Source organism: Vulpes lagopus, chromosome 2 (genome assembly GCF_018345385.1).
Source record: "Vulpes lagopus strain Blue_001 chromosome 2, ASM1834538v1, whole genome shotgun sequence".
In the NCBI taxonomy this organism is placed as follows: Eukaryota; Metazoa; Chordata; class Mammalia; order Carnivora; family Canidae; genus Vulpes; species Vulpes lagopus.
The window spans coordinates 63,742,615-63,759,665 of record NC_054825.1 but is presented as its reverse complement, the minus strand read 5'-3'; the positions used below and the strand labels follow the sequence as shown (position 1 = coordinate 63,759,665).

General features: G+C 36.1%; 1 protein-coding gene across 7 annotated transcripts in view; it reads right to left on the bottom strand.

The window, feature by feature from the left end:
* MYO5A (myosin VA) overlaps positions 1-17,051 on the bottom strand; it is a 198,999-nt gene that overhangs the window by 114,122 nt on the left and 67,826 nt on the right. For all 7 annotated transcript variants that reach the window (XM_041743414.1, XM_041743415.1, XM_041743416.1 and 4 more), the window contains exon 4: positions 15,337-15,481. In XM_041743414.1, the coding sequence (XP_041599348.1) occupies positions 15,337-15,481 (145 nt within the window). The remainder of the gene's footprint in view (positions 1-15,336; positions 15,482-17,051) is intronic.

Genomic DNA, 17,051 nt, shown 5'->3' with positions numbered 1-17,051 from the left:
GAACCTGATCATAAAGTTCTTACATGAGATGTTAAGGAATGTGAAGTTTACCTCAAGGTAACAGAGTGTCTATTAATAGGTAATAGGGTTTTAAACAGAAAATAATACAACCCAATTAGTAAAATCAGTCTGGCAGCAATGTGGAGTATGAGTGGCGAGGGTCCAGATGAAAAATAATGAAAGTTTTAACAAAGGTTGTCGCTGTCCTGATTGAGAGCAGTAGATAGCTTTAAGAGATACCAAAGTAGTAGAATCCACAGTACTTGGCAATAAATTTCCAAAGTAGAAATTTAGGACTTTCTTTTTCCCTTGAGAAATGAAGGTTAACTAGATCTTGAAAAATATGTGGGAGTATACAGTAGCCTGCTCCTGACACTCGGACTCTAATATTGTGGGGAAAATGAGGAGGACCTAGGTGACACACTAAGGAGTGTTTAAATTTTATAGTACAAGCTTGCACATAATCCTTGCTTTTATGAAACAACCTCCTCATACTTACACTCTCATTTTCTTTTTATTTGAATTTCTCAACAGAATTGGACACTCCCATTGCCTCTGTTCATTCATAGCTAATTAAAACATAAATCGTCTAATAAAATAGTTTTTATTGTGGTGCCAGTGTCCTTTTTTTTAGTCATTTAAAACATCCTCTGAAGGGTGCCTGGTTGGCTCAGTCAGTTGAGTATCTGCCTTTGGCTCAGGCCAAGATCACAGGGTCCCAGGGTTGAACCCCACATTGGGCTTAGTAAGGAGTCTGCTTTTTCCCTCTGCCCCTCACCTCACTCATGCTCTCTTTCTCTCACTCAAATAAATAAAATCTTAAAAAAAAAAAAAGTCCTCAGAATTCACCTTTTTCTATATATTAATCAAGCAGTGATCAGTAGTTTTGGATTCCCTTCTACCAAATGATTAAAAAAAATCATCTCTTCCTAATTCCTGCATGATCAGTTCTGTCACTATGCCCTGTGTAACACCACTCCTTCCAACAGCAAAAGACGTAAGGAGACTTCCACTAGTCTGATGGAAATATTAATGGGAACCAGTATTTAAATTGTGCTGCGCTTAGGTGCCTGGGTGGCTCAGTCACTTATGTGTCTGCCTTCAGCCCAGGTCATGATCTCAGGCATTGAGCCCCACAGTGCGTTCTGGGATCAAGCTCCACAGTGGGTTCACTGCTCAGTGGGGAGTCAGGTTCTTGCTCTTCCTCTCCCTCTGCCCTTCTCTCTGCATTCATGTTCTCTTTGTCTCAAATAAATAAAATAAAATCTTTTAAAAAACAACAACACTGTACCGCCTTTAAAAGGCTATTTCAAGTCTTAATATCAAGATGTTGTATCAAAAAATATAAAAATTCATATAGCCCTTTCCTATGATATATGGAAGAAGAAAAATATTAAAGACTACACAGCTTTGAGTAGTTTGTATGACCTCTCTGCTCCACGGTTTTCTCATCTTTAAGATTAAAGAGTACCCAAAGTCCTACTCAAATTCTAAAGTATTACAATCTAAATGTCTAACTCTGGAATTGATTTTTCAGATGCTGGATGGACAATAGTTTGCACTCTAAGCCAGGGTAAACTCTTGGAACCAAGAACAATTGGAAAAGGACAGGCCCACAGATACTCAGGTGGTCTTGAGTGGCCATATTTGAAATGGGCAACATTTCTCCTCTGGAAGACTCCTGAATTTAAGATGGCCAAAATCAATAAAGGGTTACAAAGAGTAAAAATGTAAAATAATCAATTCACATGCTTTTAGCTCAAACATAGGAAGCAGAAATCTTTTTTTATTTTTTTTTCAGATTTTATTTATTTATTCAGAGAGAGAGAGAGAGAGAGAGAGAGAGGCAGAGGGAGAAGCAGGCTCCATGCTTCAGGGAGCCCGATGTGGGACTTGATCCCGGGTCTCCAGGACCACACCCCAGGCTGCAGGCGGCGCTAAACCGCTGCGCCACCGGAGCTGCCCGGGAAGTAGAAATCTTTATAAAAAGATTTCATAAAAAGATACAATAAAATCTTCAAAATGTTTTCCAGTTCTATGTAGCCATAGGAAGAAATGCCAAAAAGACAGAACAAGAGCAGAGATAGTTGGAAATGGGGAGCCAAGCAGAGACACAGATGAGAGAAGGACAACAGATAATAAAGACACACAAAGGCAGAACAAAAAGAGTATGACAAAGATGAGGAGAAAACAGAAAAACAACTAGGATAAAAATTTTATGGTTCACACTTGCTTATATTACACACAAAAATAAATTCAAAATGGATTAAAGACTTAAATGTGAGACCTGAAGCCCAAAAATTTCTAGAAGAGAGCATAGGCAATAATCCCTATGACATCAGCCTTAAAAATATTTTTCTAGATATGCCTCCTTTGGCAGGGGAAACAAAAGCAAAATTAAACAATTTTCATTTGTCAAAAGAAAAAACTTTTGCACAACAAAACAAAAAAGACAACCTACTGAATGAAAGAAGAGATTTGCAAGTGATATATCCAATAAGGGGTTAATATAGAAATTATTTAAAGAACTTACACAACTCACTACCAAAACCCTTCAAATAATCCAATTTAAAAATCACCATCAAAACCCTCCAAATAATCCAATTTAAAAATAATCTGGCGGGATCCCTGGGTGGCGCAGCGGTTTGGCGCCTGCCTTTGGCCCAGGGCGCGATCCTGGAGACCTGGGATCGAATCCCACATCGGGCTCCTGGTGCATGGAGCCTGCTTCTCCCTCTGCCTGTGTCTCTGCCTCTCTCTCTCTCTCTCTGTGACTATCATAAATAAAAAAAATTAAAAAAAAAAAAATAAAAATAATCTGGCTATTTGTCAGAAGCCACAAATAGACATTTTTTTCAAAGAAGACATCCAGATGGTCAACAGACAAGTGAAAATATGCTTATCATCATCATCATCAGGGAAATGTAAATCGAAACTACAATGAGAGGGGCACCTGGGTGGCACAGTGGTTGAGCCTTTGGCTCAGGTCATTATCCTTGGGGTCCTGGGATCAAGTCCCGCATCAGGCTCTCCAAAGGGAGCCTGCTTCTCCCCCTGCCTCTGTCTCTCTTTTTCTCTCATTAATAAAGTCTAAAAAAATATACAATGAGATATCACCTCACACTTGTCAGAATGGCTAAAATCAAAAACACAAGAAATAAGCATTGGCAAGGATGTAGAAGAAAAGGAACCTTCATGTATCACTGGTGAGGACGCTATCTGGTATGGTTTTCATTTGTGGAAAGAAATATGGAGTTCCTCAAAAAGTTAAAAATAGAATCACCCAAAAACTCCACTACTGGATATTTAACCAAAGAAAATGAAAACACTAATCTGAATAGAGATAGACAAATATAAATAAATAGATATATTTACTCCTATGTTTATTGCAGCATTATTTATAATAGCCAAGTTATGGAAATAACCCAAATGCCCATCCACAGATGAATGAATAAAGATGCAGTATATATACACTATGGAATGTTACTCAGCCATAAAAAGAACAGGATCTTGCCATTTGCAACATGGATGGACTTAAAAGGCATAATGCTAAGTGAAATAAATCAATCAGAGAAAGACAAGTACCATGATTTTGTTCACATGTGGAATTCAGGAAACAAAATAAAAAGGAACAAAGGAATAAAGACAAACAGAAAAACTTACTTTTAAATACAGAGAACAAAATGGTGATTACAAGGGGGGAGGTAGGTGGGGGTTAAATAGGTGAAGGGGATTAATAGTACACTTATCATAATGAGCACTGAGTAATGTACAGAATTGTTGAAATCATTATATTGTAAACCTAAAACTAATCTAGTACTGTATGTTAATTATACTTGAATTAAAAAAATTAATTTATGGTTCAAGATGAATACCAGAGTCTACTATCTTCTATTCATTTGATCTGTGAGCTTTAGGTGGTTACATATATATAAATAATAATTTACTGTTCTTTGAAATTTTGCTTATCTGATCAGCCAATATTTATACTCCTTCAGGTATTCTTTTCTTATATTACAAGAAAGAACTTCTATTACTTTTGGGATATAGCTATCATTTCAAAAGCCTGATAAAACCAAGTTAAAGAAGAGAGATTCTCTACTCTTCATCATGGACAGATCAATCTGGACCATCTTAAGGACGCATGAACCAAACATTTATGATTTCTGGCCAATTCTCTCAAGAGAATCTTGAGATTCTCTCTCATCTACAGTAATCCTTTTTTTTTTTTTTTAAGATTTTATTGATGTATTCATGAGAGACACAGAAAGAGAAGCAGAGATAGGTAGAGGGAGAAGCAGGCTCCATGCAGGGAGCCCGATATGGGACTCGATCCTGGAACTTCAGGATCACGCCTTGAGCCAAAGGCAGACGCTCAACCGCTGAGCCACTCAGGCGTCCCTCCAGTAATCCTAAATACCTGGATACTGGGTGCCTTGGAGGTAAGCCCTTCTGACCTGTTTATCAATGGTGGTTCCAGAGGCTCTGATGTGAACTAAAAGCCCCCACCTAAAAATATGGCTTCATTCATTCATTCAACATGTAATGAACAGTCACAACGTACCTACCATTTTATGAAGATAAAAGACTGAGGTCATAGCCTATTGAAAGAGACTGAAAGTAAAGTTAAAAATGGAGTGAAGTAATGGCTTAAAAAGGAAGTCTAACCAGGATACTATGAAACAAGGAAGGATATGGAATTGGTAGATGTGAGGAAGAGATGTCAGGAAATGCTTTCTTGAAAAGGTGATGCTTTCATTGATTTTTACATGATGATAAGGAGAAAACTAGGTTGTATGGGAAGAATGCACTAGGAACTAAACTATGTAGAAGCACCTGAAACATCAGGAAAAAATTATTCAAGAACAGAATATCTGCTCTAGGTTGATGAAAGCAAGGAGTTACACTTTAGTCCATTTTCCTCCTTTGGTTCTTAGTACCTGTATATATTCAGTCTCTCTATCTGTATCTATTTGTTCTATCCAGCCTTTTCTTATACCTACTAAGTTTTTATTTTGCATCAGGTGTATTCTTTTACAGATTTTCCTTCTGAACTTTACCGTTTAAAAAAAATGTGATCTCTCTAGCTCATCATAGTCATACCGAATACTATTCATATTTTCTAAGACCATCAACTTGCTCCCTGCAAATTTAATGAGCATACTTTTCATTCACATCCTGGTCATTCATGATTAAACTAAGTAATGCCAATCTCAGATCTGACTCATGTGGAACACAATTTAAATTTCCACCCATGTTGATGTATTTTTTTAAAGATTTTATTTACTTACTTATTCACGAGAGACACACACACAGAGAGAGAGAGAGAGAGAAGCAGAGACACAGGCAGAGGGACAAGCAGGCTTCATGCAGGGAGCCCAACGTGGAACTTGATCCCAGGTCTCCAGGATCACACCGGGGGCCGAAGGTGGCACTAAACTGCTGAGCCACCCAGGCCACCCGACCCATGTTAATATTGACTCTCTGATAACCACCTACTGGGTGCTGCTGTTTACCTTACTTAAGCATACAAGCACCTACATCTAGTATTTAGTTTATAAGTGAACATGTTTGCATGAAACAAAATCTAGAGTTTTACTTTTTTGCAATCAATCTGAAATCCAGCATTGCTTCTTCCTATTTGATCCCTTGTTAAAAGGAAAAAATATTAAGTTCATGTGATAAAAGGCTTTCTTCAAAAGCTGTGTTTTTACTGTGATGACTTGAAAATGTGGCTTCACTTGAGACTGTAATCCCTATCTCTTTTGTTAAGAGGCATTAAGTTTTTCTACATCATTATCACTCATCAAAATCAAGCTGCTATGCTGTGTTTTCATGATTTCTGCTTTTGATCAATGTCAAGAAGAAAAGATTTTTAGTTTTTATTTTAATTCCAGTTAGTTAACGCACAGTGTTATATTAGTTTCAGGTGTATGATATAGTGACTCAACAGTTCTATACATCACCCTGTGCTCATCACAAATTTACTCCTTAATCTCCATCACCTATTTAACCCATTTCCCCATCCCCACCCCTCAGGTAACCATCCATTTGTTCTTTATATAGTTAAGACTCTGTTTCTTGCTTTGTCTTTCTCTCTTCTTTTCCCCTTTATTTTTTTTTTATTTCTTAAATTCCACATATCTTGCTAAGCATTATTCTCTCTAGCTCCATCCATTCAAGAAGAAAAAATTTAGATTCTAAAGTGGACATTAGATAATAAATTCACAATGACAATATTTAGTATTATTTTTCAAGTTAAATATTTCCTATAAAACAATGTGCTGGCAGACTGGTGAAAGCTGTGCTTTAGAGAGGCAGAGAGACTATTCAGGAAATGAAAAGAAACATTCCCTAGAGATACATGCTAAAGGCCAGTCAGTTCCTGCTGAGGAAGTGGTCACATGACTATCAAATCTTCTCAGGTCAAATTGACTTCTCTGTTCTATCACTAAGGAGCCTGTAAGATTAATATAAAGATGCCATAACAGAAATACCCAGTTATATATGTTTAGAACTTTTATAGACTTATATTTACTATGGTTTATTCCTTCGACAACCTTATGGGATAGCTAGCATCCATTAAGTGCCAAATTCATATTTTGAAGAATTCTAAAGAACAATCATATACCAGGTGCTGAGGTAGTCTCAAAGTAAAACTTAGTGGAGTCATGGAAAATAAATAATAAATAAATAAGGATAAAAGAGCACAGTCTAGGCTGAATAAAATGTGCATAAATATAAGTATGCAATGTTAATTTGAGGGAATAGATGTCTCAGAATAGGGGAATATGGTTGAAAAAAAGAAAAAGAAATGACAAAGAAGAAAAGATTTGGAGTCTCAAAGCTACAACTACATCTCAGCTCCCAGATACTATTTATTAGCATAATAACCTGAACAAGTTATTTTCCTCAGTTTCCTCACCTGTAAAACACAGGTGATGATGTCTGCTCCCAGGGATATAATGAAAATTAGAGGTAACATGCCTGACACCATGCTTGCACACAACAGGCATCTAAACATTCTAGCTATTAATTAATAGAAGTTAATCCACCTTTATATATCATACATAAAAATCCTCATCAAGTAGTAGATATTGAAGTAATCTTCAAGTTTATTTGCATAAATGGGATACTCGGTACCACGGGGCAGCCAACTCACTGTTGGTAGCAGGAGAGATTTTATAATCTATAACAGCCAGCAGGCCAATGAGCCTCAGCACAGTGAAGCATTCAGAGACTGCCTAGCCAAATGAAAGAAGGAGTCACCCTAAGAAAAGCCCTAGCAATAAGCAGTCAAGAATAATAAACCAGATGAGAGGCTAAAGTAGATGAAAAGAGAATGCAGACATAAGACTTCGTAACAATGACTGAGGACAGTAACAGCCTATATTTAAATACTTCGCATTTTTAAAACTGCATACTTTTCAAATTTTTTACTTAAAATGTTAGATTCATATTTATATATTTCATATATATTCATTTCAGGTGTACAACATAGTGATTCAATAAGTCTCTATGTTATGCTGTTCAGAATGCTTTTATTTTTATTTTAAGATTTTAATTATTTATTCATGAGAGACACACAGAGTCAGAGACATAGGCAGAGGGAGAATCAGGCTCACTGCAAGGAGCTCTATGCAGGACTGGATCCCAGGACCATGACCTGACCCAAATGCAGAGGCTCAACCACTGACCCAACCAGGCGTCCCCAGAGTGCTTTTATGTTTAACATCTAGTATAATTTTCACCTGTGAAGTATGCATGACAGGTATTATTTCTCCCTTGTTGGGGAAAATAATAATATAAAGAGGTTAGATGGCTTAACCAAGGTTAGTGCAGAGATCTATGAAGGACATCACATACATCTCCTGGTTTCCAGGAAATTTACTGGGGAAGAATCACTTGTGTCAGCTTTGCTTAGAGGATAGATAACTAAAATGAAACTCCAACTCTTTCTTCTCCCATACTCCAACCCACGTATACAACCTGCTCTTCCTTCAATGTCTTCTGTGTCTGTCAATAAATAGCAACTCCCATCTTTCAGGTGCTCAGACCAAATACCTTGCCGCCATCTCTGATTCTCTTTTTCTCTCATACACTCACATAAGTAAGCCTCTGTCCATTCTTTCTTAAAAATATATCCAGAATCCATTCATCTACTTTTATTTTCTCCATTAATATCTTTTTCAACTAGACAATCACTATTTCTTGCTTGGATCAATACAAATACCTCCTAACTAATCTCCTGGATTCTCCCCTTGTCCCACTATCAACCGTTTCTTTTAATTTTTGCTTTTGTTTGCAAAACCTGTAAACTGAACTCACCTATATGCTTTACTCAGATTCACCAATTGTTTAGGTTTTGCCTGTTTGTTTTCTTAACACCTCTGTTTCTCTTATTTTCATATTTTCTGAAATATTTAAGAGTGGGTTACAGACATGATGCCTCCTATATAATTTTAGAGTACTATATTTCCTCAGAACAGTGATGCGCTTTTACATATCTACAGTAATCAAAATCAGGAAATGTAACATTGATATAACAGTATTATTTAGTCCACAGTCTGTATTACAATTTTACCAATCATACAGCAATGTTCCCTACATCATTACCTTCCCTCCCTTATCAAGGATTCAATTCAGAATATTCATTTTAATTGGCATGTATCATTCATATCCTTTAATCATAAACAGTTCCTTAGCCTTTGACTTTTTTTACTTTTGTAATTTTGAAGAGTATGTACAGATATTTTGTGGAATGCTCCTCATTTTCAGTTTTTCTAGTGTTTCCTCCTGATTAGATTCACGATATGCATTTTTGGCAGCAATTTACGGTCGATTTTTATCATAGCTGCAAGATCAGGCCATTCCTCTGCTCCAAATTCACACCCAGAGAAGTCAAATTTGCTATGATACCCCACATGGCCTTTTAGGGTCCTTGCAGCTGATGATCTCTCTGCCTGGAATATTCTTCCTCAGATATGTAAATTACTTGCTTTATCTTTTTCTTCATGTTATTACTCAAAAGACAGCTTTATTTTTTATGGAGTTAGATAAGTTTGGTTATCAAAGTCACTAAGGAAAAACAAACCTCTGAGGATGCCCAGGAAAATAATGAAAAAGAACAAACTATGAGAGAGTTTAATGATACCAAACATTAAAAAATACTATAAACGGGTGCCTGAGTGGCTTAGTAGTTTAAGTCTCTGATTCTTTTTTTTTTTTTTTAAGATTTTATATATTTATTCATGAGAGACAGAGAGAGAGGCAGAGACATAGGCAGAGGGAGAAGCAGTCTCCCTGCAGGGAGCCTGATGCGAGACTCGATCCCAGGACTCAGGATCACAACCTGAGCCGAAGGCAGATGCTCAACCACTGAGCCCCCTGATGCCCCTTATTCTATGATTCTTAATTGCAGCTCAGGTCTTGATCTTGGGCCTGTGAGTTCAAGCCCCACACTGGGCTCCACATTGGGCATGGAGCCCACTCAAAAATAATACTATAAAACCACTATAATTAAAACAGTGTGGTACTGGGACATGAATAAAGGGAGGTCAAAGAACAGAGCCAAGAAATTGACCCAAAAATATGAGAAAACCTAGGATATGCTAAGCAGCATCTGAAAATAATTGGGACAAAATGGGTCTTAATAAGTGATGCTGGGATAACTAGATAGCCATTTGGATAAAACATAAATTTAGATTCATATCTCATATCATACAAAAGAATAAACTTCAATGGAATCAGGGATCTAAAGGTACATTATAAAATAATACAAAGACTATAAGAAAATATGAATGAATGAATTCTTCTACCCTGGTATAGGGTAAGGTTTTTAACAATGACTTAACATCCAGAGTAATAAAAAAAAAAAAAAAAAGACTGATAATTCTGCATCAGAAAAAAAAACAGCATAGAAACACCTGGGTAACTCAGTGGTTGAGTGTCTGCCTTTGGCTCAATTCGTGATCCCGGGGTCCTGGGACTGAGTCCTGAATCATGCTTCCCACAGGGAGCCTACTTCTCCTTCTGCCTACATCTCTTGCCTCTCTGTGTGTGTCTCTCATGAATGAATAAATAAAAGGTTTTAAAAAAAGACAGCAAAACAAAATGTAAAGAAAAGTTATACATGGGGGGGGGGATATTTGTAATATATACCATAGTCAAAGGGCTAACTAATATCCTTAATATATCTTTTAAAACTCTTCACATTTGGGATCAAAGGACTAAAAACACAATAGAAAAATTGAAACACACATGAATGGACAATTCACCATTAAGAAACAAACACATTAATAAAATGGTTCTTAAATATATGAAAAGATGCTTAGACTCACTCATATTTAAAGAAATACAAATGAAAACAATATTGAGATACCACTGGAGAGTGAAGAATTAAGAAAGAAAGACTACACATTTTTTGTTGATGAGGCTATGAAAAAGAAGGGACTCTAGAACAATTGTGGCAGAAATACAAACCAGTACAACTCTTCTAGAGGGAATTTGGTAATACCTACAAAACTACATTTACAGCTACATTTTGACCTAGCAATACCACTTTTAGCAACTTACTTGAAGCTACTTTCTAAAAATACAGAAATACATATGTACAAGGTTACTTATTACAGCATTTTTTATAGTTGCAGAATGTTGAAAACAATCTAAATGACCACTTACGAGAAAGTGGGTAAATAAACTAATAAAGTGGGTAAGATAATGGGCAGCCCCGGTGGTCCAGCAGTTTAGCGCTGCTTTTGGCCCAGGGTATGATCCTGGAGACCCGGAATCAAGTCCCATGTCGGGCTCCCTGCGTGGAGCCTGCTTCTCCCTCTGCCTGTGTCTCTGCCTCTCTCTCTCTCTCTCTCTCTGTGCCTCTCATGAATAAATTTTTAAAAATAAATAAATAAAATATGTTTTAAAAAAGTGGGTAAGATAAGAAATTAAGTAACTTTGGAAATCAGAACTTTAACTATATTCCATAAGGCTAAAGACAAAATGAATTGGACACAAATATTGTACTTGAGTGGTAAATTTGCTTTTCACAGGAGTGTGGGTTATTATTTCTGAAACTACTTTATGAATATTCAGCAAAGAAGTAAATATACTGTGGATAATAAGAGCCAGGTTTCTCAAGAACAAAGAAAGGAGATAAAAGGAAAAAGGGAAAGCAAAAATTAAAACTGTGGTGTTTAACTGGAAGTATCAATATGAACTAATGTTTCTTAATATATATACAGATAGACATAAAACATATATATGTTTGTGTGTGAGTGTGTATGGAAAGATATGCAACTGTCTCATATTTAAAGAAAGGCAATTTAAAACAAAACTAGGATACCATTTTTTACCTGTTAGTGTGGCAAAATTTTAAAAGACAACACATTCTGTTGATGAGGCTATGGGGAAATGTTTATTTCCTAGGTCTGTATACCAAGCTTAGAAATGATGCCCCAGCAATAATGAGCACACTTAGCAGCAAATCTTGGTTTCTAAGTATACATCCCCTCAAAAAAGGAATCAAGGGTCCTTGAAGAAGTGGCTGACTCCAGGGTTGAACAAGGAAATTAGAAAATGAGCTACATGATGCTAGAAAGTAAGGAAAAAAATTAAAAAATAATGGAGGACAGGTGAAGGGACACTTGAAAGAGCTCCCAAAGGCCAAATTTGAGAAAGTTTGAACAAAATAATGAGAGAATAGAGAATAATCCACAAAATAAAATATCTATGAGTTTATATTGATACAAATAAAAAATAAATAAATACTAAATAAATGGGGAAAAGGAATAATTCTCCCTTCGAGTAGAATTACTATTCATACCTGTAGAAGAAATGATGGAAATAGCAAATGACCACTTGACAAACACCACAGTATTAACTGTTGCAGGCAAAACTCAACAATGGATGTTAAAATTAGTAGTGAAAGTATCATGAGAAACAAGGTGTTTGCATGGTCTCAAAGTATTTTCCCATAATATACTTATTAATTTAAAGTTTAGTAATTATAGTAATCTAGTAGATACTTCCATAACCAAGTGATCAAACTTAACATTCCCAATAACTGGCACCTTATATCTCCTCTGTATAATGAAGGGCACATCATTTCTATAAGATTCCTTACCCAGATGCATTGTTAACCTCAATCTAATCAGGAGAAAACCTTAAACTCTCCAGAGAGGAAGGATTTTTACAGTCTGCCTAATTTTTCTACTGCTGTGTCCCCAGGGCCTATAAGATAACTGGCTAGTATTCTTCCAAAGTGCCCAAGCCATGAAAGAAAAGAGGACTAATGGACAGTCCTAGATTGCAGGAGCCTAAGGAGATAGAACTAAGTGCAAAACATAATTCTAGATTGGATCCTAGACCAGAAAAAGGACATCAGAGGGGAAATGATGAACTGTAAACAAGGTTTTTAGATCACTTAATATTATATTAATGTGAATTTCTTGGTTTCAATGATTGACTATGGCTACATAACATGTTAACATTTAGGGAAACTGTACGTAGGGTATATGGTACCTCTGTATATCATTTTTCCAAGCTTTTTGCAAGCTTAGGATTTTTTTTTTTCAGTTTAAAAAAAAAGAGGGGAGGCAGCTTTACAATGAGGCTTTCCCTGAGCCTAGTACATAGGCTTTCTACTAGCATTCCTTACCTACTTCCCTGACTTAACTTACCAGAATAGCATTTATTAATATGTGACAACTGTGTATCTTATTTATTTTTATTGTTTATCATGGCTCACTTTGTGAGGTTAAGAATTTTTGTCTATTTTGTCTCATTTGTTTGCTGTACCCCATATCCAGGACAGTGTCTGGATGGTGTTCAGTGAAGGTCTACTGAACAAGTGACTATATCTTCCCTGAAGATGTACAGGGCCTCTGGGAATACTGATAATGTGAAATTCCAGGATTCACATCTGATAAATAAGACACATCTCAACTTGGTGAGGAATAAAGTGACAAGAAAGGATCCTGCAATACCTATCTGGATGCCTAGAAGACATGGTCTATTTAGCTGCTGCAGCACATTTTGTGTGTACAGATTTTTTCATATAAATGGTAAATTTATCAAAACTGAAGCATATTTTAAAATTGCCTAAAAAAACAAAACTGAGTAAAGGGAAAAGAAATAAGCCAATCTAATAAAGAAATTACACTGATTGGCTAAGTCACAGGGGAATGATGAGGGGGGGAAATGTTAGGAAACCAAAGTAAAACTAGGGTTGAAAAGCTAGAAATAGTCATATAAATCTAACTCTAGTCTCATGTTTCCTGTACCAAGAATGCTAAGAAGCAAACGTTCATATTTAAGGTCAATATTTTTGAAGAAGTCCTCTAATTCTCTATGAGCAGTATAACATTCATCAGAGACAATTTTTAGGTCCTGGCACTCCATGCAATTCCCTCTCTGCCCAGTAGTTCTCTGGCTGTATTTGTGTGGTGCTAACATTGTACTGCAATGCTCCAATACTATACAAGTCAAATACTGGTGGACTTTCTAAATTTAGGGGGAAAACTATGCCTTTAGGGATGCCTGGATGGCTCAGTGGTTGAGTGTCTATCTTCGGCTCAGGGTGTGATCCTGGGTCCAGGCATCAAGTCCCACACTGGACTCCCTGTGAGGAGCCTACTTCTCCCTCTGTCTATGCCTCTGGCTCTCTCTCTGTGTCTCTCATAAATAAATTTTTAAATTCTTTCAAAAAAATTATGCCGGGACTCCTGGGTGGCTCAGCAGTTGGGCCTCTGCCTTCAGCTCAGGATGTGATCCCAGAGTTCCAGGATCGAGTCCCACATCAGGCTTCCTGTGGAGAGCCTGTTTCTCCCTCTGCCTACGTCTCTGCCTTCTCTCTGTGTCTCTCATGAATAAATAAATAAAATCTTTTAAAAAATTATACTGCTAGATGGAATTTAAAAGCTTAAAAAAGTAACATTTCTGGGGCACTTGGGTGGCTCAGTCAGTTGAGTGTCTCTCATTTTGGTTCAGATCATAATCTCGTGGGTCATGGGATCAATCCCCCCACCCCACCCCGTGCAGCTCCACACTCAGTGAGGCATCTGCTTAAAGATTCTCTCCCACTGCCCCCCTCCCACTGCTTGCACACATGTGCGCTCTCTCTCACAAATCTTTTTTTTTTTTTAAGTAACTTTTCTTACATTTTTGTCTCTCGTTCCCATTTGATAACAGAATCTGGTATAATACAGCATGTTATGTAGTACAAAACTATATTTAGTCATTTTATGTTTAATATGATAGTATTTCATAGTGTTAGACTAATGGAATTTGAAAGCTAGTCTTCCTAGTTATGTGGCCTTAGGAAAGTTAAATAACTTCTCAGTGCTTAAGTTTTCTCATTTGTAAAATGAAAATTAATAATAATACCAACCTTAGAAGGTTGCTATGAGAATAAAATTACTTAATGAAATGGAAAGCAATTAAGCAGTGCCTTGCACAGATAGAGTACTTAATAACTGTTAGAGATTAATAACTGTTAGCGATTATTAGAAGTAATAGTATTTTATTAATAAAAGGGCATAATGACTTCTATGGACTCTGTCAATGAAATAATTCGAAAATTTTGTCACATGCTGGCCCAATTATGTACAAACACTCTCCCTGGTTGGAAAGGAGAAAATAAAACTTCTGCAGTATTACTTTTCTCTCCACTTCATAAACTGCTTGAGGGTTTTCCACATCACATTTATATATGCTGAGTCTTACCTGAAGAATGGAGAAATGAGTTAAATGTATACTATTCTATACATCCACAGTTTTGATTTACACTACATTATTAAGAGTATGATCTAGTCTTGAAAGTAGCTTTTTTTCTCTGGTTTTCTACTCTTAAAATGTTAGGCTTCCATAGTTAATATCAAAGACATTTTACTGATGCTCTTCAGGATCACTGGTCTCTAGATCATAAGAGTAACATTATTAAATCAGTTTCCTTGAGGCTTAATTCTCTAAGATGCTGACAGATTTCTTCTTTTACTTAGGCCTTTTATTTCTAGTCTGCCACTCATTAGCTGAAGGATAGTAGGCACATCACTTAATACCACAAAATCCTTGAGACCTCTCATCTATAAACATAACATCTGTCCTTGCATAGTCACAGGATCAGGAGGAGATTTCAAAGGCAGTTTTTAAAACTGCATATCCTTTTATAAACATGAAGTTATTTTAATAATGCAGACTATCCAAAATAGTCAAGGCTGTTTATTTAATAATAATTTATCAGTTGCTCTTCACTGTATTTTAAAATAACTGTGACTCAGCAAAGAAGAAATTATCACATCTAGTAAGAGTCATGAAAAAATAAATCGAGCTTTCACCAACCTGGCCATTTGCTTGTAAGCTTCTTCAGCTACCGCAAAGATATGTGGATCCATATCACCCATATTCTGTCCACTATATGCATTAATAATATCTTCTCCATAAATAGGCAGCTGTTCATAAGGATTTATAGCTACTAGGACTATACCTGTGGCGGGGGGGGGGGGGGGGGAGTAAAAAAGCAAAAAAAGAAGTCAATGATATATTAATGGACATATCAAACTTGCTAAAGTGACCACAGTTGACACAAATTTCAATCTCAATTAATCTTGAACAAGTTGTTAAAGATCAAACTATATTACAGGCTTCATCTCTGGGCCTGTTATACCTTGACCTAACTTAAACACCATTTAAACACTGATCTAAACTCTCAAAAATAAAAACTATTTTCATAATATTTAAATAAAAAATTCCACTTCTAGAAATTTATCCAAATGAAATCATATATTCAAGCAAAGATTTTTTTCATAAAGATATTTATCGATATTTATCATATTTTTATTCATGAGAGTGAAAAGTAGAAACAAAATATATAATAAAGGAAGAGTAACCAAATATTTTGTTAGACCCGTATGACAGACTATTATACTACTACCACAAATTATGTTTTTAAAGAATATGAAATGTTGTAGGAAAAAAATGACACAAAAGTATATACAGACTGATTCCAATTTCATACCTATTTATACTCTCTCACATATGTATAGATATAGGATGTGTTAACATAATACTGGTTATTTTTCAGTAGTAAATTACATGTAGTTATTTTTCCTTTTTTATACTTTTTTTTGTATTTCCTTAAGTTTTATAGTAGGTGTATATTAATGAAATCCTTCATTCAACAAATATTTATATAGCTTCAAGTATGTATCAAGTCTTTTCTGAGTGCTAGATTTATAACAATAAATGAAAAAAGACAAATCTTTATCCTCATTGATTGTATATTCTAGTGGGAAATTCAGACAATTAACAAGATAAGAAAAATATTATAGGTTAGATAGTAGAAAGGAAAAAGGAGAAAAATTAAATAGAGAACGGAGACGGAACCTAAGGAGGGGAGAAGGGGTTTATGACTTAGATGTGGCAGGCAGGGAAGGCTTCACTGAGATGTATGTATGTAATGTATGTGCAAGAAAAAGACAAACAGAAAAGTGAAAATTGAGAAAGAGAAATATTTGGTTCATAGACAGGGAAGAAAATAGTATCAAGGATATAAGATGTGTAAGTTCTTTTAAGAAGAGAAGATAGCTGTCTCTGTCCAAAGCAGGGGAGTAAGGAAGAAATGATGAGTGGCTGAGTTGGTCACACGGAGTAAACAGACTTGGAAGGAAATGAATGAAATCCCAGACGTGAGCCCAGGGGAGAATGATCAGGGAAAGAAAGATAGGAAGTCAGCACAGAGAAGAGCCAGGGACAAGAGAAAAATGAAGGTTAAGAAAAAAAAGAGAGAAAGACAAGAAAAGGAAAAGGAAAAAACTCAAAAAAGTCCACAGTGCTTCACTTCTAAGAAAAAGAAAAAGGATGCTGAGCTGGCTCACTGGCAGCTAATACCACAGCAAGTTGGGGCCCAGGCCAGTGCAGCACGCAAGAACAGCTACTGTGAGTCGTCAGTCCTGCACTGAGAATAAGAGAACACTAAACTTCTCAAACCTGCACCAGAGATAAGTCTCTGGACATCTACTCTTCAAATAACAGTTTTCATACGAGATGAAAGTAAC